The sequence below is a fragment of the Perissodus microlepis genome, chromosome 15, assembly GCF_051167445.1.
Source record: "Perissodus microlepis isolate ML-2025 ecotype Zambia chromosome 15, ASM5116744v1, whole genome shotgun sequence".
Lineage (NCBI taxonomy): Eukaryota > Metazoa > Chordata > Actinopteri > Cichliformes > Cichlidae > Perissodus > Perissodus microlepis.
This window is the reverse complement of record NC_140475.1, coordinates 16,253,407-16,277,586: the sequence shown is the minus strand read 5'-3', so window position 1 is coordinate 16,277,586 and position 24,180 is coordinate 16,253,407. Positions and strand designations below refer to the sequence as shown.

At 39.4% G+C, this 24,180-nt stretch overlaps 1 protein-coding gene across 1 annotated transcript; it reads right to left on the bottom strand.

Moving 5' to 3' along the window:
- Nucleotides 1-857: 857 nt before the first annotated feature.
- On the bottom strand, nt 858-23,351 carry fntb (farnesyltransferase, CAAX box, subunit beta). The gene is made up of 12 exons (XM_084952278.1): nt 23,109-23,351; nt 21,302-21,366; nt 18,029-18,101; nt 16,431-16,522; nt 12,396-12,542; nt 11,506-11,589; nt 9,758-9,844; nt 9,494-9,623; nt 5,451-5,583; nt 4,807-4,918; nt 4,495-4,609; nt 858-2,022 (listed from the first exon to the last, which is right to left on the bottom strand). The coding sequence occupies exons 1-12, from the start codon at nt 23,205-23,207 to the stop codon at nt 1,855-1,857; spliced, it is 1,305 nt and encodes a 434-aa protein (XP_084808404.1). The 5' UTR covers nt 23,208-23,351; the 3' UTR covers nt 858-1,854.
- Between the last annotated feature and the right edge of the window lie 829 nt (nt 23,352-24,180).

Genomic DNA, 24,180 nt, shown 5'->3' with positions numbered 1-24,180 from the left:
TTTTTCTGGTTTTGTTTGTCTACCTGATGTGTTATAATTTCCCATAGTTTTTTAACCAGGTGGCTGAGCAGCGGCCAACCCCAGCCTACTCTGTCTGTTCACGGTCATTCCCTTCTTATTTAGAGGATACTTTTGTGTGTTTCCTGCTCTCCGGTTTAACCACTCCCTGGATTTTAGAAAAGTCTACAAGCATCTGAAATATTTTAATTGCTTTAATACGTTATGTTCTTTGCCCTGAGTTGCACACATGTACCAATTTGATGACCTATTCAAGCGCCGACTCGCCCTTCTCCAGTATCCACCTGTAACTGCCATTCCCCAGTTACTGTAAATAACATGTTTGCATGGAGTGAGCCTAGACACGCTGCCTTTATAAAGCTGATGCAATAAATCATTTGGCAAATGTCCAAAAGCTCCAGTTTCTAAAATGGGAGGGTGCAACTACTGAGATGAGAAAAACTAAATCTGATTATGTATAGATTTATTCTGTCTTTTGTAAAGTCTAAAATGACCTCAAACGTAAACCTTTTAAGATCTACATTAACACTTTACCCTTTTGAAAGCCTATAGCAGTAACCCTTGATGCTCTTCCCTGAACTGAGCGTCTTTCATACTTCAGGCCTGCTTATAGGACAAAATGACTGGGTCTGCATCATCTAGCTGTCATCTGAAAACCTGGAAAATATCCTAATGGTCATCAAACCGCATCTTTATTGTTACACACTGAGGTGTCAAGTCATCGTTAAGGGTACAAAGGAGGTCATAAAATGTGATCTTTATGGGGGAAAGAGTTAAGTAGCTGTCTTAATACTTTGTCCCCATTTGTCCTGTAATCATAGGTAATCATGGACTTGACACAGTTTGCTACCTTTTAATTTGGCAACACAAACACCTGGTGAAGATCTACTGCATCCTGTTTTGCTGAGCTTCAAGTTAAAGGGAAATTACACCGAGTGTGATTATACACTCGCCAGCCACTTTGTTAAGTACACTAGTACCAAGTTAGATCCTCTGCTAACAAGCTGCTGGAAACATCTGACATGTGACTCTTGCACATGTTGACATGATAGCATCAAACAGGTGCTGCACATTGGTTGGCCGCACATCTACGATGCAAATCGCTTGTTCAAAAACATCCCAAAGGTGCTCTGCTGGATTGAGATCTGCGGACGCCATTTGAGTACAGTGAACTCGTTACATTCACGAAACCAGTTCGGGATGATTTCGGCTGTGTGACACAGTAGATACACCATACAAGTGTGGTCACAAAGGGATAGACAGAATAGTATGTGGCATAAAAAAAAAGAAGAAGCAAAGTTTGAATTTCAGGAGGTTGTTTTGACCATGCCTGTGTGTGTAAATACACCAAGTTGCCGCCCTATTGTTGGTTGCTTTACAAAAGCAGTGGAACTGGTGTACCTAATGAACTGGCCAGTGAATATAATATGTATATAACATACAAACCCAGAAAAAACACCTGACCAACCCTCAGCACCCTAACACCATCATGAGAAAAGCTCTAACAAGTTTTATTAACCTACTGAAACCTTATAAAGTTCCACCTTTATTTCAGAGAATGAAAACAGACAATGCAAGCAAAAGAAAACAAGAAAAAAAAAACAAAAAACAAAAACCAGATTTTCAACTGAATGTGAGGCTGCCCTTGCAAAACCGTTGACCTTTATTTGGGGCAAAATTCAGCACTGGTCTGCAGTGAGGGTCGACTATCCCGCTTGTCCACAAAAAACCTGACAACAGCTTCCCGGCTCAGGGGCGATCCCCAGAGCTGGCTGATTTTTGTTATTTTGTTTTGTTTTTTTAAAAACGCACAGTGATGTTACTGCTGAGGACCAACTAGGACTGAAGGTCAGCTGATGAGGAGGCAGCAGCAGCGTCTGACTGTCTGTCTTCACCGGAGCCTCCCGGCTGCCTGCTGACCTCGAGAACGGGCATCCGGAGAAAGTGCTGCAGGGCCTGAGCCACCTTCTCTGGACAGATGTTGTAAACTGGATGAGTTGGTGCCTAAAAAGTCAGGAGAAGAAGAAAAAATAAGATTTGCGAGATATTTCGTTTGTCGCAGTATGTATATTTTTTCTTATTATATCCCATTAGCTGCAACACTGATGTGGGTGGAACTGCAGTTTCACTATTATGATGCAGTTTTAACATTTTCATCACAGGAAGCTGCCACCATCCACGGAGACTGTTTTATTGATTTATCTGAGAATTGCACACCACAAAGAAACCCACTACACTCTTAGCTGAAAACACCATAGCTCAGGCACTTTAGGGATACAGTTTGAACCCGGCTGCTGTTTTAACCTACGAGCCGATATGCATATGCATGTGCAGGGGGAAGACTTACTGTAAACAGCTGTCAGTGCCAGTAATGCAACAGCAAACAGGAAAACAAAACCAAAACCAACTGCCGCGGCCTTTACGTGCAACCACACGTGTCATTTCAGTAGCTTCAATTTTTATTTATTTATTTTTTTTATATAAACCCCACTTATTGTAGAGCATCTTTCAGAGCTTCTCATTTTATAGCTCGCTCATATTAAACCTGACTGCACTGCACTCAATAGTCAGCACAGGAACAGCGTTGAGGCGTTTTTGGCTCTTCTTGCAGATGTGTGCAGATTAAACAATGGCTGATAAAAGAAAACCAGTACTTTAATTATTTACTGCATGGTGATGAAATGAAAGGATGCAAAAAAAACAAGAAAAAAAAAAGAAGCAGCAGTTACCCTTAAAGAGACAGTTAAACTGTTAAACTTAAGTATTCTTGCGCAAATATTCTAGTGCAAGTTTCCCAGTTTTAGAGATACTGGCTGCAGAAAAAATGTGCAACTTCTCTTGAAAATAATGGGATTATAAACCAAAAACTGCCCAAAAAGAAAAATAAAATAAAATAAAATAAAATACATATAAAATGTAGTGCAGAAATCATGTCCTGGTTATAAAAAAATAAAAATTGCCAACCTTCTTAAGCAGTTTCACGTATGAACGATTATCTCTGCAAGCAGCCATGTCACTGTGCACAGTTAGTTCTCATCTACTCGTGAAGAGCAGCTTGTGTTTGCAACAGCGTGACATGATATAAAAACCTGTATACATACATAATATTTGAGCTCTATTGTTGGTATTTCAGTTTTTGATGCAAAAAGGTCCTAAAACATTGTTTTATTTTAAATCAAACCACCTGATTTAATGCAGAGTTTTCAGCCGAGACTGACACAGACCTTTAGGAATAAATAATGCCATCAAAAATCTACATATGTCGTTAGCTACCATTTCAGACTTGAAAAAATTAACAGTAATGTTAATCTCTTTAAACTGCTCAGGAGTTAATTAGTGTAACTCGGTGAGGACTTCGCCCTAACATAACAGCCTTTGGAAAAGCACCTTTTTTGTAAAACCTGTGAATGCTTTAATATGTGTTTCTGTCAAACATGTTCCACAGTGTCCTGTCAGTGGGTCTGCTACAGTCTGAATAACAGAAAACTTGAGATCAAACGGTGACCAGGAGGGTTTGTGCAGACGCCTGCGAGCCCAGCGGTTTATTATGATCGCACGGACTCATCTGCTGAGGCATTATTATGCACTAGCTCCACATGCGGTTTCTCATGGCTGCTCTGCTTTTACCACTTATGCTGGACATCCTGCGGTCCCACTTGAGTCCGTTTTCCAAACTGACAGTGAATTGATGACTTATCAGAAAGCCTGTTCTCAAACCTCTGTGCTCTTTGGGAGCCTTGTTGTTGATGTCACTACAAATCCCCTGCATCCCAACTCTAAAGGGAGCAGCTTGTACATTCGTTGCTCTGTTCAGCTTCAGCTGCTATTTCAGCTTTTTCTGTTCGTGCGTTTCACCCACTGCATTCTTTAATGGTACCGTTTGTTCCACGAGATTTGGCCCGGCCTACGAGCAGGTGCTGTGATCTCTGGTGGAAAACTGAGCTTCTGATCCAAGTCAACCTGCATCTTCCAATCCTGGACAGTATCCAAGAGTGTAGCTCCCACTCTTGCAGACTGATTTGCTATACGTTTACCTGCTCTCATATATGCGGTCGGTGCTTACAAGTCAAGGAACAGGGGAAGGGATGGCATTCGTGTAAGTCTTGTTCTAGGATGACCGCCAAATAACGATGGATGCAAAGCTCTTAGCAAAAGCAACGTACATCCGTGTGTTTCTCAACCATGCCCTTCAGGGTCTTCACTAATGATGACTGAGACCTCACAGAGTTATTCAGAAAGCCAAGGTGGGTCAGACAGATATGAGTGTGCACTGATTATCTAATCTAACTGAGCGAAACAGGAAGGTAGAGTATATACACAACTGTAGAACAGCTCATTTAGGATGACATGTTTTAACTGAATGTAAAGACCAGCTTCTGATTCCACTCCCCAACAAGTAACATGTTCTCTATGTAAAATATTTGTTACACCCAACATTTGTCAAAGTTTCATATAATGTATATCTTTCATTCTCACCAATCTATTCTCCTCCTTGCCGAGGATCACCTCATAATGGTTGTCCATGTTCCCAAAGTGCTGTGCTATGGAGAGGCCGCTGAGGCAGTAACACGTGTGGTAAAAATCTCTGGACCTGGACATACCAAGACAATAAAACAGGGCAGTGATGTAAAAACGCTACGCATGAGTAAAGCTGTACAAATATGTAGTGTGTGTGTGTGTGTGTGTGTGTGTGTGTGTGTGTGTGTGTGTGTGTGTGTGTGTGTGTGTGTGTGTGTATGTGTGTGTGTGTGTGTGTGTGTGTGTGCGCTCAGATGGTGTGGTACTGACTTGCCAGGCTTATCCAGAAGGCCTCCTGTTGGGTTCTGACAGCACAGGAGGATGTACTCCTGCAAGGCCTGCTGCTCAAACATCCACCGCTGCTGACTCAGCTCTGACTCTCCTGAGCAAACACACAGGTCAGTCACAAGAGGGGAAAAAAACCAACAAAAAAAGGATGATCCCACAGAAAATTCAGACCTCATTTTCAACATGAAAATGTGAACACGCTGGCTATTTCCAGTTTTAACATTTTAAAAAAAACCCACAGAATAACAATACAAATTATAGTCAAAATCTAAAGAAAAATGACCTCCTAACCACATATTCTCTACTTTTCTGATTTACATTTTAGAACGAAGGACTGCTTCACGACAAACCTTATGATTTTGACACTGATAAATCTATCACTCACTAGTCAAAGAGTTTTGGGTGAAAAACTACTAAAACTGGAAAAATAGTCTATCTTTGTTGCACTGACATTCATTCAGATCAGCTGAAGTCAGTGGAGACTTGCTGATATTATCATTTCAAATAATTCTGACCAAAAATCACACTTTGTTAAATTTGTTTTCCTCGTGCCACTTGATGCTACGGTGATGAGACCTTTCCATTTCGAACTGTTTTAAGAGTTTAGGGTCAAAATGTAAAGGCACCTTCTTTGTATAAGGCTCTGTGGAGTAAAGGCAGGAGTCCAGCTTGCCAGAAAGAGTAGCAGCCGTCCACTAGTTTATTGCAGCGGCCTTGGAAACCTCCTTCAAATCGCATCTGCCTGCTGACCACCCAACGCTGAGGAGGAAAGGTGACAAACACACATTTAAATACACTGAATTAACAAACAAAGCATGTACTGCATGTTATAATGTGTTTGTGTCCCTTTAGCTCTGAGTGGAATCGCATGTATACCAACAGCTGAAAACCTCACAGGGTAAGACGAGACAGGAGACAGGAGCAGACCAGACGGGACCTGATATTTTTCAGAATAGGAACGATTTAGAAAACTGCTGATAGTGAGTATGTGTGTTTTGTGCACAAGCCCAATTTTTGGCCACATTAGACAACAAAGAGCGAGTGTTTCAGTTGACAAAACGGTATACACTGTAAGAGTCATCCCAATCAGTATTTAAACATGGCGAAAACAGCTAATTTTAGCCTAATTTTTTTTTTTCCAATGCAAATTTCCTTCAATTCAGATTTTCTGTTATTTATTTTTCACATAATTCCTCATTAAGTCACAGGGTATCATAGATGCTTCAAACATGCTGCTGCTTTAGCTTTAATTTCACTGCATCTGGGGGCTGAGATGGAAAAAAAGGCTTTTGGTTGGCTACAAATATTGAACTTTGATTTGCTGCAGTGGTGGAGAGCGTTAAAACGGCTCTGAAAATTCTGCTGTTTAAATAGAGCATCAAATTATCACAATGTATTTGATTTATGATGTGCATTGCATAAGTTAAGGAATTTGTAGGAATATAATTTGTGTTCTTTAATAACCAGCAAGAGCAGACTAAGAAAAAGAACATCATGATGCGTCCCCTTTTCTGTGCACTTGTGCTACAAGCAGCTGGCGTTCATGTTGATGGAGCAGAAAATAATAGTTGAGCAGCCTGCACTTTTTTGAGGAGTGGAGATTACATAACTGTCATTTTTATTGCACAAAAGGACAAGAACGTAACAGTGAAGCACAAAGTACACCCATGCCAGAAAACGATCCACTCTAGCTAACGCAAAATTGAACTTTGTGTTAGCACGCTGGCTTTGCAGGTGCTTACAAAGCTCGCAGCGTGAGTGTGTCCTGAACCCAGCCCAGCAGCCAGAGCCTTCAAGAGGTAACAGAAGCAGTGATGCTTGTAACATTTCCAGCCTCCATTTGTACCTCTACATGTTTCTACACCAGATGAAACTGTAAACTGCAACACATTTTTATTTGAAGTGCTCTTTGGACCAGATTTGCTCTCAACTTGGTGCACACACACACAAAAAAAAAACTGTCATTTTGTTCTGGTAGCAGGCCTGAAATATAATAGAAACTGCTCAGTTAAGAAAAGAGCAACAAGGGTTAGTCCTAGTGAGTGTCCGAGGGCGAAAGAGTTAATAATGTGACAATACGCAGGCCATGTAACACAAAAGCTGCTGATCAATGGCTAGGTTATTGGGGGAGCAGCCTAAACAAAGTCTTCCAGACAACCCACTGCACCAGTTCTTCTGCATGGACACCAAGGCATTCCAGCTGAGAGATGTAATCTCCCCAGCATGTCCTGGGTCTGCTCTGCCCCCTCCCCCCCTTAGGACATGTTGGAACACCTCACCTCAGAGTCACCCAAGAGATACTGGAGGAGAGTCACCTGAATGAACAAGCTCCCCACCTCTCTCTTTTAAAGGTTAGAGACTGGCCACATATGTAGTCATCCAAATTTGGATGAGGGAACTAATGGGTGTTTGCGTGCCACAGAGGCAAATTTTAATTAGTGCACCTTCAAAAGGTTTTAAATGTCTTAATCATGTGAGAAGTGGCCGCCTTTACCAAAGAAAGAAAAATGCAAGGCAAAGAAACAATGCGGCTTGCGGTAAAATGAGTATTTTTGCCTGGTTGTTCACGGATTTAATGAATTCCTAATGAGAATCTGGACTATGATCATCACAAGAACATTAATAGATCCCCATGAAAATAAACAATGACACCACGTAAATATGAAAGTTGTTCATTGTGAATTATCTATGTATCTCAACATGAATGATTTATGCATTCTCTCACATACAATTTCTAGGTTATGACTCGAGTTGTGCAGCGAGCGAGTCTTGCTGCTTTTGATATTCTCTACCTGGTTTCAACTTACAACCTTTGCTAACCCGCCGCCTTCAGTCAGAGCCATATGCCGGGCGTCTCTGAGGGATGGACAGTGACACACAACACCTTAGAGACCGCGCTCTGTTGACCTGCCACTTGAGCTGGGTGTTGGGTGAAAATAACTGTAACGTTGTTTAAAGGTGGAGGGACTTTATAGGAGTGTGCAAGCAGGTGTGGAAACAGGTTTACTTAACAGTTACATGCAAATGTGATCACACAGTATTTGAATAAAAGCTAAGGGATGATGACATCAAGTGTTTTATGAGCTCAATAAAATATAAAAAACTGCTGCAGACTGGCCTTCTGGTGACAGCCTTATCATTTTATCTTCTCAGGATGACCTCAAGCTTTGTGTCAGCGAGCATCTGCCCCACTGCAGCTTCCCTGAGCATGACTCAAAAGCTCGACCTGCATCAAAGCTAAAGGGAAGCTGCTCCCAACCTTTTACTACTAAGGAAGAAGGGAAATGAGATTTCCCTGAGGGGAGAAACAAAGCATCCCAACAGTTGCAAAACAAAAACTAATGTAAACCTTGTCCTCCAGAGCGCTCTGAGAGTAACTACATGCACAGATGTTTATTCTACAGTACAGAAAGAGTGATTGAATACACGGAAGCACATTACGGTGCAGGAAAACAACGTAAAGAAGTCATAAAAGGAACATCGGCAGTTTTAGTAGATTCAGGAAGAGTGTAACCCATGTTTTTTATAGCTCCAGTTTACAGATGTCTCCTAAACGGCTCACATGCAGGTCATTATTAAGTTACTCCTGTGTAAAGAGGACAGCTACAAGGACTCGCCGAATGCGTTTGTGTAATTGTGCCAGTTTAAACGAGTCTGTGAAGAAAGAGCAGGTTGCAGTTTTCCTGGAAGCTGCTTCAAACAAATTATGAGTAATTTATCACAGAAACCAAACATCAAACTATCAGAATAAGGAATTTTTTAAAAGCTGAACATTTCCAGGCAGCTTTTTTTTTTTTTTTTCCCCCCTAACTGAAGCCCTGTACGCATGTAAACCAGTGGAAACTACAGTCACTATGCTAACCTAGGTGACATCAATAAATTCAGGCCTCCTCTTTTATCAAACAGCAGTAACATTCACTCTTTAACTTGGGACCTGCTCACTTCATGTAATCTGTGGTTATTTTGTTGCTTGAAGTCACTGAATACTTATTTCCTTTTAGTACTTCATGATGAGGTTTGCATTACTGCGACGTGTGATTGTGCACAATAAAAGTAACATGTAGTGTAAAGATGTATGCAAGGACAGTTCCTGAGTGACAAATTTTGTGTTTTTCTCACCTTTATTAGATAGTTTTCAGTAAAGAGGAAACAGGAAAGATGCCCAACAAAAGGCCTTTGGTCAGAATCAAACCCAGGCTGCTGCATTTGGGCTTGCATTATCTGCTTGCCTGCTCAACTACTGAGCTAAACCAGCACCTGATGTTTGGCACTTTTTGTGAATGTTTAACTTGGGAATTAGAGGCCTGTGGATGCATTAAAGTCAGTAAATATCATCACAAAGATAGTAAGTATGAGAACAGCTTAACAATAAGTGGATCAGATTAATGTTTGTCAAATAGGGGAAGGAAAGACTGACATAGAGAGATTTCTCCAAATTTTTCAGAAGATGAAATTTTGTTGTGAGTTGCAACATTGTATTTGATTTTTAATGACATTTTCTGCTTGCTTCGTCACAGAACTGAGCACCCAACTTTGAAAGCGATAAAACTTTAGCACAAAGCCCCTGTTGTGACTGACAATGATAGCATCTTTTTCTGCTGTTGGGACACAGACTGAGCATTTGAGGTTACAATAGAGAGGAAAAGGTGGAGAGGGAGGATGTGCTCACCAGCAAGGCTTTCAGATCCAGCATGTGTTCTTTGCCCAGGATGACAAGGGCGGCTGTACCACAGAACGTGTAACCGCCGTGTGCCTCCAAACCCGGTACTCCACTTAAACCACCCTCCCAGTTCTGACAGCTAGAAATCAGTAAACCATGTAGTTAAAAAACAAAAACAAAAACAAAAAAACCCATACACTCTATTATGTAAAAAAAGCAGGACAAAAATGCTCTTTAATAATTTACTCAGAGTGCTGTGGTCGGTTGTTGTACCTGAGAATCCAGTTGGTTGTGTTTTCAAACAGTTTAGGTGTGAGGATGTTTGTGAGCGATGCTACCGAAGCTGCACAGTATGCACTCCTAAAAAAGCAGAAAAAACAAATCAGGCTGATAAAGATCGCGATAAAGTTGAGGGGGAGCAGGAAGTCTGCTCTCGCTAAACATCATCATACTGTAGTTTTAGGCTGCCAGCAGACCAAACATAAACATCCAATTTGCCATTTATGTTCCCCTGCTGTTCAGTCAGTCATTTTGACTGTTAAATATTTTGTTTTCCTGCAACGTTGAGACTGCAAGGAATCATAACTAAACTAGAATTCAAGAAATGTGTTTTTTTTAATCTTTGATATTGTCAATAAATCACTTGAAAAGCTCAGGTATCGGACGTGCATAAAACTCCTTATTTGGTTGCAGAGATCGTCCAAAAACTCGAAAAGTGTCATATAATAATCTTCTATCTTTATGATGAACACCATGGCTATAGTTCATGTGGGTTCACAAAAACTATGTTAACTAAATAACTACTGAGAGGTTCAAGCCGAAAACAAACAATAATCACCAGCAATGAAAGAAAGACTGTTTTAATAATTGGGGTTTATTTGATTTCAATTTCTTTCAAATATGATAACACAGGCTTGCTGCTTTTAGTGTGCATGAACCAATGTGCTTATTTGTGCTGGGAAAAACCTTAAACCAGGTTTGTAGAAAGACAAGTTACTGTTTTTCCTGTTAAGATGTCAAAACAAAACACAAATCTGGAGCAACTATGTGATGTTATCATGTTAATATGGACCAGAATCTATGGAAAATGTTTCCAGCGTCTTGTTGAATCTATGAAACAAAAAAGGCAAAACAGGATCCAACCTGGAACTGGCAAGCTGTACCTAATAAAAAGTTTCCCTTGAATGTATAAGCCACTTCTTGTTGGAGTACTTTCATCTGGAAAATACATTTAGTGCTGCTCGTGAACAGTGACAGCAGCCAGACTTGTTCATGGTAATTAAATTGAATGTGTGTTTTTTTAAAAAGCTAAGCTATATCAGACTTCTAGCAGAAAACAGTGATTACATGAATAAGGCAATTAAATCTTTGCATAACACTGTATATCACCACACTTACACTAACATCAATCAGAAAATCCTGTAATTAAAACCCCTAAAAAAACTTTCAAAATAAGGATAACTTTGTTGACAGTTTAGAAAAATGTGACACAAAATGGTTTATCAAAAACTGAATAGCAAAACCTGCCTAAGAGAAAGACAGTTTCAGTAATACATAATGGCACCTCGATGCTAATTGGTTGGAAACAGATATCAGGCTCCTCTGAGAATGAAAAAGTGCCTTCTGAAGTTCTTTGTTCAAAGGAAACTGAACCTCAAAGAACAAAACAAAAACATAACAAAAAGCCCCACATAACAGCCTCAAAGAGGAAAAAACACACACACATCCAAAATGAGATAAATCCACTATTATGTAAAAGAGATGTGGGCATTTCTCATTATTTCCCCTGTTATAAACACTAAAAGAAAACACAGGAGAATATAAATACAAAGCAGAGTGTGCTTAAGGGGAAATTAGCCTTCAAAAATGACCCCCTTACTGTGATCAACACAGTATGGACACCAAAGATGACACCAAGCAGTCATCAAAGATGTAGTTAACGACATACAATTTCTTATGTGGTGAAAAGCAAATTCTAAAAAATAAATAGAGGAATCAAAATTTATCTTCTGGGGCCTCACCTGACATCCACCTCTCCACCGACGTGCATCACAAAGGAGCCATCTGGCTGCTTCACTGACCACAAGAAATCTAGCAGCTTCTCCCTGGAGGAAGTCAAAACAGAAGGGGGAGAAGGGTCGATTAGAAACAAGGAAGAGTTCATGGTGTAAAGAGGAGGAGGAGGAGCTGTAGATGGAGTGACGAATAAGCAGAGGAGAGAGAGGGCAGGGGATGGAAGAGTAACTGCTGCAAATTTAATAAAGCACTAATGCAAAGTCAACACCCGCTGTCTAAATCTGCGTTGCTGCGAAGAAACAGGAATCGCTGCTTGACTGTAAACACGCAAAACTTCACCTTTTCTCCGTCACGCAGAGTCAATTAGGAGAAAAACAACTCATGTAAACAGTGTTTCGAAATGCTCTTATAATGAGCTGCTGGTTAAATAACATTAACATGATCCGTAGCTGCGACAACCCCCTCCAACTGTAAGAAAATGTGTTATAGTGGTTATAGCATAGGAGGGAAATTCAGTTACACAAACAAATTTAAAGGCATAAATTATGAATATCAATTACACAGCCACAGTTTAGTTTCATCTTTATTTGTCAGAGAACAAACTGCACAAAAAGATTCATCTCATAGGATAACTGCAAGCTAATTCCAATCTAAAGCCCACAGGCATGTGGACACAATATTAAATAGCCTATAAAACACAAATAAATATCCAAGATACAATAAGAGCACTGTAATAAACTATGCAAGTCTAAAAGAAATCCAATAAATATCATCACATAAATTAGCGGTTGTTTGACATATTAATTTCAAACAAACTGAGCTGCTTTAACAGAAGCTATTTTGTGTTTGTCATGTTGTAGTTTTACCACCCTAGCAGCACACTGTGTGATCATACCTGTCTATAACATTATAGGCCTCATCTGTGCCGATGATGCAGAGGGCGTTGACGGCAGCGTAGGTGGGTGCAAGGTGGGCGTGTTGCCCCGGTCCCCCGGCGAAACCCCCTGTTGGGCTTTGACAGCGTGCCAGAAACTGACACACACTGGAGAGCAAAGATGCAGAGGTTATGATTTCATTATTTATTTGATATACAAACTGACAACCACAAAGAGCAGCCAAATGGTACTACATGAATGTACTATAAACACCAGCATACTCTCTTACATGCAGGATTGCTGAAATTGCACAGCAGCAACAAAACACTCATTAATTGTATTGATAGTTTGAACAAATGTATTAGCCCACCACCCAAAGGTTTACCCCACAACTGCCCTCAATTAACAGTAATTGCCAAAAATCACATTAATGTTTGTAAAGGCTAATCCAGCAGCAATAATGCTAAAATATAATTACTGTTTTTAATCAATTTTCAAATTCACTGTTTTACTATTTTTTCAGCTTTTTTGTAAAACACATAATTTATTTATTTATTCGTTTGATTAAGACGGCAAGTTACAGTTTCCATTTACCCCAGATCTGTGTCAACACCCAAAGGGTTCGCAATTTTTGGCATGTTTAGGCAATCTGCAGAAATGTATATTTGCACAGATAATGAGTTTTGATGCTCACTTCCTTGAGTTACACAAGATATTGACACAATTTCTAAAAAAAAAATAAAAATAATGCTGATATCTAAATACTATTTTTAGAACCAAATATTCAAGGAGGTGTCAAGAAATGGGGCCATGTCGTATGTTGCAGTTACACATCTTTAATCATAAAAACATTTACTACCAGTAATTTGTCAGTGTAGTTCTCCTACATGTTTTTTAGCTTTTTTTAAAAACAGTAATTGGCCCATTACTGTGGCGTGGATAGTGTATTTTTGAAACATTATAGTCTTCAATCTTATTGCAGTTTTCTGCTTCTAATCACTGCATTGCAATGTTTTGCCGTAAACCAAGGCTAACAGACCTTCAGTAGAAAGGTCTGTTAGCAGCAGCAGATATCTAATACCCAATGTGACAATGAAAATGATATGAAGGTGATGATCAAGTTGCTTTTGCATAGAAATGATTAGAAACCATAATTACTTGCATTAGCACATTTTTAGAATATCTTTCATAGATAAAGGATGTGGTAAGAGGCTGATAAGCACAAAAATACACAATAGCGTCATAAATTACTCCACTTGGTCATCTGAGGGTTAAGTAATCCTGTACAATACAGATTCCAGTCTGTATAAGTATGTACGTACAACAGCTTTTCTTTCTGTTTAAAAGTTTGACACTAATTATTTCACCTGACTTGAACAAACCACTTTTTCTACACGCTACACAGTTTCCGTTTACTAAATAATCACAGCTCCTATTTTCTATCTCAGGCCGGCAGAAAGTTGGAGGGCTATAAAACACGCTCCACTGGGCTATTCACTTTAGCTGACATGTCATACCGCATAGACCAACTCTACCACAGGTCCCTTTCTTTCCAGCCTCCATGCACCACGCTGTTTCTCTCACAAATGTCCTCTTCATCCTCCGCCATGGAGAAAAATAATAAAACTGTAAGAGTGCTTTGAGCCAAGTGAGTTGGAAGGGAAGCCCACTTTAACTTTGGCCAACCAGTCTGGTGCCAACACTGACCTGAGAACAGTGTACACTTCATAAACCAGAGAAAGCAATCTCTTGTAGGTTGCATTGTTATAGATCGTTGAACAGGGCCAGTGTTTTTGTGTGTGTGAGCACAAAGCCATCACGTTGGTGCCCGGGCAGTGCCAGCCGGTGTGCTGGCACGCCTCACGGTTATAATGAGAGCGTGGGCTGGCAGCCTGTAACGGCGACTCGCTACGTGGTTTGCAGAGTGCTACTTTTGACTGGCAGTAATTTAATCAAATGACATTTTGGTGGCAGTGAGAGCAACAGTGTTTGAAGCCGTGTCAGCATAAACATGTTTAAAAGTACACCTGCCAGTCGTGCACAATGTTGTCATCACTTTTAATCACACTTATCAGGCATAATAACTCTTGGAAAAACCTTCATTTCACTGCTTCAAACATCAACACCCCAACTTTTTATTACTGCGAGTTTTCTATTACAGAGAATAAATTAAACTTCTTGAAGTTAGCCATGGAAGCAAGGACAAGGAATGATTTAACAGCAAAGCCCTGGCCAATGCTGCAGCTGGACAGGAAAAAAATAAGCATTTTATTGGTCATTATATGGTAATTTAATCAACATCTTTCATCTCTTACCACTTCTGGTTCTGTTTTATAAAATGGTGACTTGTGTTTTAGGAAGGGAGCCAGAGGATAGGAGGAGTTTACAGTAACATTGGTACATGTAATGTAGTATAATGTCTGCGTGCAACACCCTGAACCTGTGGTGGGCCACTTGTGATCGCGAGGCTCTTGAATAGGTCACCCGGTGGGAGAAACCTGTCTACAAACAATTGCAGTCTGACTCGCACTGCTGGCACATGATCCCTTTCAATTCATAACAGTCAGATTCCTGACACGCTGCAGTCAGTCAGAGTCAGTCTGCACCAATGAGTGTATCCCATGTGTGACATGGCTCTTTGCAATCGGGGATTCGACTGAACTGGCTGCCAACTGGTTGCATTCTGGTTATATAAAAATAAGGTTGCTGAGCACTTAAACTGCCATCTTGCAGGAACTACATCACTATTTTGGGGGAAATTTTGGGTCCAGATCTATGAGGTTGCAGCTAGACTGTAAATCAAGTAGTTAATATGAATTTTTCAGTAGGTAGATGGCAACAGAATTGCAGTGTTTACAATATGTCACAGTTACAAATGAATTTTAAGTATCTGCCAACTTCAATCACAAACTGACAGCAGACCAACTCAGTCTTATTGCTGTTTCATCACCATCTTGATACACCAATGATGCTTTGAAGAAGAAAAATAACAGCAAGTGGTCACAGACCTGGTCCCCATTTTCAAAGCAACCGTTTCAAAGGCAACGAAATCACAAGTTTACACTCATTTTGTTTGTGCCTCAGTATCCAACTGCTGTTTGCCACAGTGTGACTGTAGCATAAGGAATAAAGTATAAAGGACATTTTAATCTCTTTTTATTGTGTATAACCTGAGACATAGGAAGAGCTAGTATAACTGTATTCTATACAGATGTGGTCTGATCTTCTAACTTGTTTTAAGCAATATAACACGTTTCAACACATCTGGACCATTTTAGAAAAATATGTTGAAATTTTGGGTTTATTCATATGCACAATTATACAAATGTGCATCACCCCTGGGTCTGAGAACTGAAGCAGATGCACTAAACCTGCATTCTTTTTCAATGGCCTCTATAGGAAGTCTGAGGGAAAACAGCCTCAGGTTCCTAACTCTGTGACATTTACCACTGAACTTATAGGGTGGTCGGTAATTTCAGATCATATGGAATAAGATAAACTACATTATGTTCATTATTGGAGCCAGAAAGGAAGATTATCCTGCTCAAAACTGTAAATTGTCTCCTTTTTAGGGCCTATTTTAACGTAAGAGTTTGCTACTACTACCAGAAGGGGGCGGTAATGTGTCTACAAGCCATCTGCAAACTACCAATGATCAACCATAACAGAAAAACACCACTTGCCTAGCTACCAGGAGGTGGACCTGAAAGTTGTGTGTGGTTATATTAGATTTTGCTATACAAAAGAGAAAACTACAAAGCAAAAAAAAATGCAGTCATCAAGGATATTGTGTCTTTAAAAAAATAAACCAAAATGAAATCCACTAAAAAACTCTGTTAAGTAAAGCTAGCACATCACAACTATACCATATTTCTACATTTACTATTTATGGATATTTATAAAGAAAGGGCGGTGGGGTATTGGTGGGTGGCATCTTCAACAAACCTGCTTTACTGCAATAATTATGAGAACTATGCAAAAAGCAATAAATAACAAAATTCGTTGGCAGTGCACGGGTATTATTTGGCTCCACTCTGTTGTCGTGTGTGACTCACTCTGAGGCGACGGCAGCAGGAATGGGCTCCTGTAGTAACTCCAGACTGTGAAGAATCCAGAAGCAAAGCCACGGTCGGCTAGCATCCAGACACTACTCGCACAGACACACACACACACGCAAAATCAAATGGGCATCACATGACCGATTACAACTATAAATGAGATTGTGAGATCAGCCAGTCAGAGGCACAGATGAGAGAAAAACAACTCTGCCAGACACAGAAGAGGCAGGAGGAGGAAAATGATGGGAGTGAGCCACACAGAAACATCATACAAACTCATTTTCTGCAGTTGGTAAATGGACTTTATGATTATGTCTGCCATTTATGATGCAAATATTAGTTGTGTGATGCTTTTTGTGCTGATTTTATTACATATAATTCAAACTCAGTTTGTTCTCTTTAGCACTGCGTACACTTAACTACATAAATTGGCTGTCTGCCTGCTTTTGTGTGATCAAAGGAAACTCCACTGAAATAATGAAGTTACTGAGCTGAAGAAAAGGAGAAACACAAATGCTTTTCTCTCTTCTGGCTAGAGTAACAAAAAGCACACACATTAAAAAAGTAAAAGATAAAAAAAAAGCAGTGACTTTGCCAGAAGCAGACAACTATATTTTTTTGGCCAATTGAAAATTGCAGCATTTCTATTTAAAGCAGAGGATAACAATTCGGCATTTTTCCAGAGGCAGTGAGAGTTGGTGTCCTACTGTTCAGCACACGATATTAAGCATACACTCACCAGCCACTTTGTTAGTTACACACTTATCGGCTTGCTAATGCAAATAGCTAATCGTTCAAACAATGAATATGGAATGGTTGTGCCAGACCAGCTGATCTGAGTATCTGACAAACTGCTGATCGACTGGAATTTTCACACACAATCTTCTCTACAGTTTACCGGGAATGGTCGCAAACATAAAAAATATCCAGTCGGTACTAGTTCTCTGTGTGGAAATGCCTTGTTGATGTCAGAGGAGAATGGCCAGACTACTTCGAGCTGATAGCAGGTAAGCAGAAGTGCATCTCTGAATACACAACAAGCTGGTTCTTGAAGTAGATGGGCTACAGCAGGAGAAGACCACAGTGGTTGCCAAAAATGAGGCTCCAATTCACTCGCCAAAAGGCTTGCCAAAACTGGACAACAGAAGATTACTAAAACATTGCCTGATGAGTCTCAACTTCTGCTGAGACATTTCCATCCTGCATTGCATCAACACTTTGGGCTGGTAGTGGAGGCGTAGGCACACTGGGATCCAATTAATACCACCTGAGCACCTGTTCACATTTTGGACAGAGAGGACAGATGGTTTGAAAGAGGAGTGAAACAGGCCATCTATGTCCACTGTGAATGACCATCTTTGAGCAGAAGTTGTGGCTTACGACACCAACTGTCTGCCATCTAAAATCCAGTGTCAAGATCCCTTCCCAGGCGCCTTAACGCCCACTCACACTTTGGGCCATTTGACCACAGTAAGTCACATTTTAGGGTGGGGCAAGGTCTCACAATGAGTTCACCCGAAAACTTGGCTACATCTATATATCTACAACACATAATTTGTGTGTGTTTTCTTTTATTTATTAGTAATTTACTTTACCTCATAAGCATCTGATAAATGACGTAAGCCCTTCTTGAGATACTGGTAGTGTTGTTCCCGCAACAACGTTGGCCTGAAAAACAAACGCGGGACAAAAAGTTAAATGTCAGACAACTTGGAAATTTTTTTTAAAAATAAATAAAAAAAATCAGAAAAGTGTCAGTACTCATAATTTAAAAACTTAGACACACAAGTCACTTGTTTTTCTAACATTTGTAAGTTTAAATTTTAAAAAAAGAAGAACTGATTTATGTGTCAAAAATTAATTATTCACCAGGTAGCCCAAAATCTGAGAAACACAAATAAAATGATCGTCTACGCAAGGGTTTGTGATCAAACTCTGCATTATTTATTCACTCGTTTCAGATATTCAGATCCTCAGCAGTCTAATTAGCGACTTCTGTTTATTTTCTTCCTTATTTTTTTATTCACTTTCTATTAGGAGAGCTCTGAGGCCTGTCCTCATTAAGAACAAAAAGAAAAAAGAAACCAAAGCCAGGCAAAACAAAACATCAGCTTAGCCTTTCAAGTTTTAAAGTATTTCTCAACGAAACTAAAAAAAAAAAAGAAAAGAAAAGAAAGTCATCATGTTTATCATATTTTTCTGCACTGTTTTTTTAATTTGTTGTCGATAGTTTTAAGAGTTTTATGCATAAAAATCTATCTAGGAAGCAGCACCACAAACCACCCATTAATGCTGTGGTATGTGATACTGGTCCATATCGTATTCTTGTCCCGAATAAACATCAAATTAAATTGAGGTAGACAATCACACATATTATAATATATAGGAAATTAAGGCAAAAACTAATAAAAATAAACATATGAATGAAAGAATGCCTTAAAACACTATAACAGAATGACAGAAACTAAGGAGCTGCATAGTTAATCTTTAAATGTTTGAATGAAAATTCAGTCTGCAGCTCTTCATAAACATAAGTCTGACTATATATCTACATCAATGACAACTGATACCCACCCACTCTGATTCTCTGCTTGACCTTTCCACACAGTGTTCGCTACACCTGTTATAATATGCGCTTTCTACCAACACAGAATGAGTCACAGATCACTACATGACAGAAGCAGAGCTCCACATCTAAAACCTCGTCTGCCCACCACACCAAATATATGTTCAACCCACCCTTTTAAATGCTGAGAGCTCGACAGGCTACACGCAAGTGTACACAACGAAACCAAAAATTAGTGAAAGAAAGAAAGAAAACAAAAAATACAAAATGAACAAACAAAAATACAACTAAAAAAGATAGGGGGAAAGAACAAATTAAAGAAATAAATGAATGACCAAACAAATAAATAAATAGAGCAAAAGAAAAAGAAAACGAATGACCAAATGACCGGAAGGAAAAAGAAATTAATGAAAGAATAAAAGCTATGGAAAAGACCATGGAAGGAGAGAAAGACTAGATAGAAAGAATAGAAGAACTAAAAGAGAAAGAAGAGAAAGAAAGCACATAAAGAAAGAAAAAATATTACAGGCAAATTATCTAAAGAAATAAACTAATGAAGGAAAGAAAAACAAACAGTGGAACAAAAAATGAAGGCACAACAAAAAGATATTTTTACAGATTGCTGACATTGATTATAGGTTTTTGTCGACCCAGCTAACTCAAAGAACTTGCCAAACTTGCTTTGTCGTACCCCCATCAGGACATTTCTGTTAGAGCTTGTAGCTGTGGATCCCTTAACCAGAGGCGCTGAGGGTTAAGACCCTACTTTCAAATCCCTCCTCAAAACTTATTCTTACAGAAAGTAATTTTTAATAATAAAAATGTTCTCATTCCTCCTTTATTTATTCTTAAATACTTTATTTTACCCATCCTGTAAATCACTCACTGTTTTTATATTTCATATGATCCATTTATTATGTCCTATAAAGCACTTTGCAACTATGTTTTAAAAAGCGTATCTAAAAACTTTAAATCTTGCCTCCCACCTGTTCGAGGTCAAGTCCCGGCCAAGGCTGAAAAAACAATTATCACCACTAAAAGCAGGACCTTAGCTGATGAATATCACAGATTCTTTAGTAGTACTAAAATGCATTTCTCCATTGGTTGCAGTACCGCTGACATTCACATCTAGCAGTTGTCATAGAAATGAGATGAGTCACCTCATTGAGAAGCGACGGCAGCTGATAGCAGAAGCAAACTACGTGGGCAGATCTACTCGCCGCTAAGATAACAGCCATCGTGCATCACAGTGCAGCCTTCTCTAATAGCAAACAAACAGCAGGTGTTTGTGAGTAAAAAAAACATAATAACAGCTACGGCCAATAATGGTGTTTCTGTAAATGCCTCATATAGGCTGTTCATGTAGTCACCTTTATGAGTGACTGATGAATAGGTAATTATTATTGCTATGGCTACACAACGTCTGGCCTACTTGTCAGCAAGAGTCTGAAAATGCACACTTTTCTGTCATAACCAGGCCAATTTAGTTTCTTGGTTTCAGGTAATGACTTTAACAATGTAGGAAGCCAGGTCTGAGTCTTTAAAAAAAAAACAACAAAGTAAGATTTTGAGATTTTTATAAAGAGACAAGGCAATTCTACTTTTCTGTTTCAGAAGAGTCACCTGAACCCATCCCGTCTCCTTCTTTTTCAAACATCAACATTACCCATAAATGACTCAATCCCACATATAGTGAAAATACTTTGGGATGCACTGAAAATTGGTATTGGTCGACATTTTCCTTACTGTCTGCTATCGGCCCATTGGCAAATAAATTGCCAATCAATGATGGCAGTGTTTATCACCTACATCCTTACATCTGTGATCTACTTTCCTCATTTTGTATGATGGAATGTGTAATTCTAAAAATGTACTGCAGTGTGAAGGAGGACTTCAAATTGTTAATTGTTCCCCTTGGACAAAAGGAGAAACAACCCCCCTCCTCCTTTGGCGGATATCCAAAATCTCTATAATCTATAATGAGAGCTCATCACTCCCCGCAAACAGGATAAACATAGAAATTAGTGGGAGATGATTAAAATTCTGGAGCCTACAGGTAGATGTTGGTGCAGTTTAGGGATTGAAAATGTTGGCAGCAACACATGGCAGCATCAGCATTAACATGTCAGAGGGAGAGATGGGGATTTGCAGTTTAATTAAATATTCAAATCTGAAGGTGGTGTTTGATATATGAAGTGAGGAGAACGAGGCACATCACAGGCTGTAGTGGGCTGAGCTGTCTGCCTGAAAAAGCTCACAGACTCTGCTCCATTGTATTCTACAACACACAGCGGATACTTACTGTGGTAAGCTGTGTATTTGCTTGTAAACACTCATGACTTCTTGAATGGATTTCTCCACCTTTTTCTAATAAAAGAGAAAAAAAGCAGCATGTGATTGGTTGTTATGAAGCTTATTTTGAGGGGAAAAAAAACGTATTTTAGGCATTTCAGAAAACAGAATTATTTCCTATTTAAAAATCTGGACTAGCATCAGCCACAAAATCCAGAAAAGGTGCGATTGATGTGTAAACCCCTGAACATTAATAGCTCATGTGTGTTTCGTGGTCAAAACTGTCAACTCAATCAATTCAAAACATATAACCTCATATTTGTGCCTTACACATGACCTATATTATGGAAAGTGACTGAAAGAGTGTGAGCTACTTTATCAACGTTAGCAGCCAGGAATATTTAAAACTTCTATCATAATCAAATGGGTAACTTTTGACATTATTTGTTCATATATAGCTTAATTTAGACCAGGGATGTAAAACATATGACAAGTGGGTGAAAAAAGCCCGCCAAAGGGTCCAATTTGACCCTCTTGAGGGCTTTGCAACGTGTGAAATTTCTTGTGACATCACCAATAGTCACTACTCTTCCTGCTATGGGGATATGCTACAATATGCATACATTTCTGATTGTACTGTTTTTTTAAGTGTATGGTGTCATCAAAAGGGGTAAAAATCAGCAAAATTAGCAAAAGCAACAAGGCACCTAGATGGACACTGTCATTCCACCTGATTGAGTTTTATGTATGTTTGCAGAGACCAGAAACATAAATAGTACATCTTATAAGTTACATCATAACTCTAACATAACTATCATAATAGTTCTTTTAAACTATATATGACCATTTAACAGTGTACCTGTAACCTGTATATTTTCATTATCTTTTTCTCATTGCATCTTTCTCCTCCTCTTCTTCATCTGCCTGATCCGCCATCACTGCTCTCACTTCCCTCATTTCCTAAGACCGCCAGGTCTTCATTTGTTTACTTGGCACTTTTAAATGTTTTCCTAAAGTATGAACAAATTCAGGTACTAAAATATGGATAAATCACTGAATTGTGCATACCCACTGTAAGAGACAAACATTAAATTTGACACCCTGGATTAAGATGTGTGTGCATGCTGCAGCAGCTGTCGCACATTCCCACACAGACTCGAGAGAAAGATCTCTTCTGGATTGCAAATAGCAAAAACGTACATAACAATGTTTGCTCCCCCCCGGAAAAAAAATGAAAGATGAACTTTTTAGAAATGAGCAAAAACGGCAGTCTGAATCCTAGTTTCCTTTTTTATTAATGCAGTTCTAACTTGTGCCTTGACTGAAGTGATAACTGTTACTGGATCTGATCTAAAATGATTGCAGTGGAGTAACTTTCAAGAACAGTGCCCAGGATGCAGAGATGTTCAGACGCTGTCAGAAATTGACGTGTTATAAGGTTTTTTCAAAATAAAAGCCCTCTCCTGCTATCTTGTTTTAATTGGGAAGAAACTAAAGACAAAGTTAGACTTTATGTCATGCCCAGGCTTAACTATTTTAATTAGTTGGCTAGCAGCTAGCTACATTCAAACTTAATCTCATTAAGGAACAAAGCTAGCCACCCATGGGCTAAATGGATAAAGCACGGCGAACTAATGCCCGCAAACAAGTTTCTGATTACTTTTTCAATCAAAGTGCCGACATTTTAGCAATATAACGCATTGTGTGTATGGCAGCTTAGTTTCTGTGCACTTTTCTACACCCAGACTGGAGAGCCGCACGTTAGCATTAGCCACACTGCCTTATAAAAAAAGAAAAGCTAACGCTCGTGTGCTTACCTGCTCCACAGAAGTCACCGTCTCTACCCCGTCATCCAAGAACATTTCTGCCGATTGCTGCTCACGGAAACACCACAGAGGGTTAGGCATGTTGTCCATGGTGGTGAAGGGACCTCTTTAGATGTGCGGACGCTCTGAGTGAAGATATAATTTTGTCGCTATTGGTTTGTTTTGACAGTTCACTCACACTTTCGCTGGACTCCGCTCACTTCCTGTTGGGCGGAAACTGCGTGGATAACTGTTACGGTGTCTCCAAAGGAACAAACTTCTTTAGTGGCGTTTTATTCACTGAACGCGAGAATGTAAAGAAACGAGCAGTGCCGCTTGGAAAAGTGGTAAACATACATTTTAAGTGTTTATGAGCGTGTGTATTGTGACCATTTTAATTTCATTTCATTAACTGGCATTCTGAGAGTCAATGTAACCGCAGGTAATATTTCTGCTGTTGACCTATGGTATGTATGGTAAACTACCCGGTGGGGTGGGGGTGGGGGGGGGGGGGGGGGGGGGGATACCGGAAATAGTTCCGTTTTGCCTTCCAAATTAAAACAGAAAGTTATTTAAGGTAAAAATCGACCACCTTTAAGAAAGGGTTTCACGGTTACATATAACAAATTCCCCTCTCACCCCTGCAGGCGGTCTATCGTTCAAACTCGTGTCCTCTACCAGACGACTGGGAGGTTGAGGGTCCTGCGCAGTATCTTGCTGTTCCTGGGACTATGATATATACAATATAATAGGACTGTAATTAATTGCACATTTGTTTTTTGATGTTATGTGCATATGTTAAGAGGCTTAATTAAACATTAAATTAATTAATGTTAATGTTGTTGTTAGTATTATAGAGATGACTCTCTGTCAGACATATACATTGTTATATATTAAGTGCTGAGAATTATTGCATGTGGTATGAAAGATTTCCTACGTCTGAACTTGTAGGAGTATAGCTGGAACAGTCTGTTGTAGATCCTGTCTCGGGACAGATACAGGCTGTATATCCAACCCATCTCTGTGGCCACTAGCCCTGTAGATGCTACAAATAATAATCTACTCAAAGTAGCAGTAGCTTATA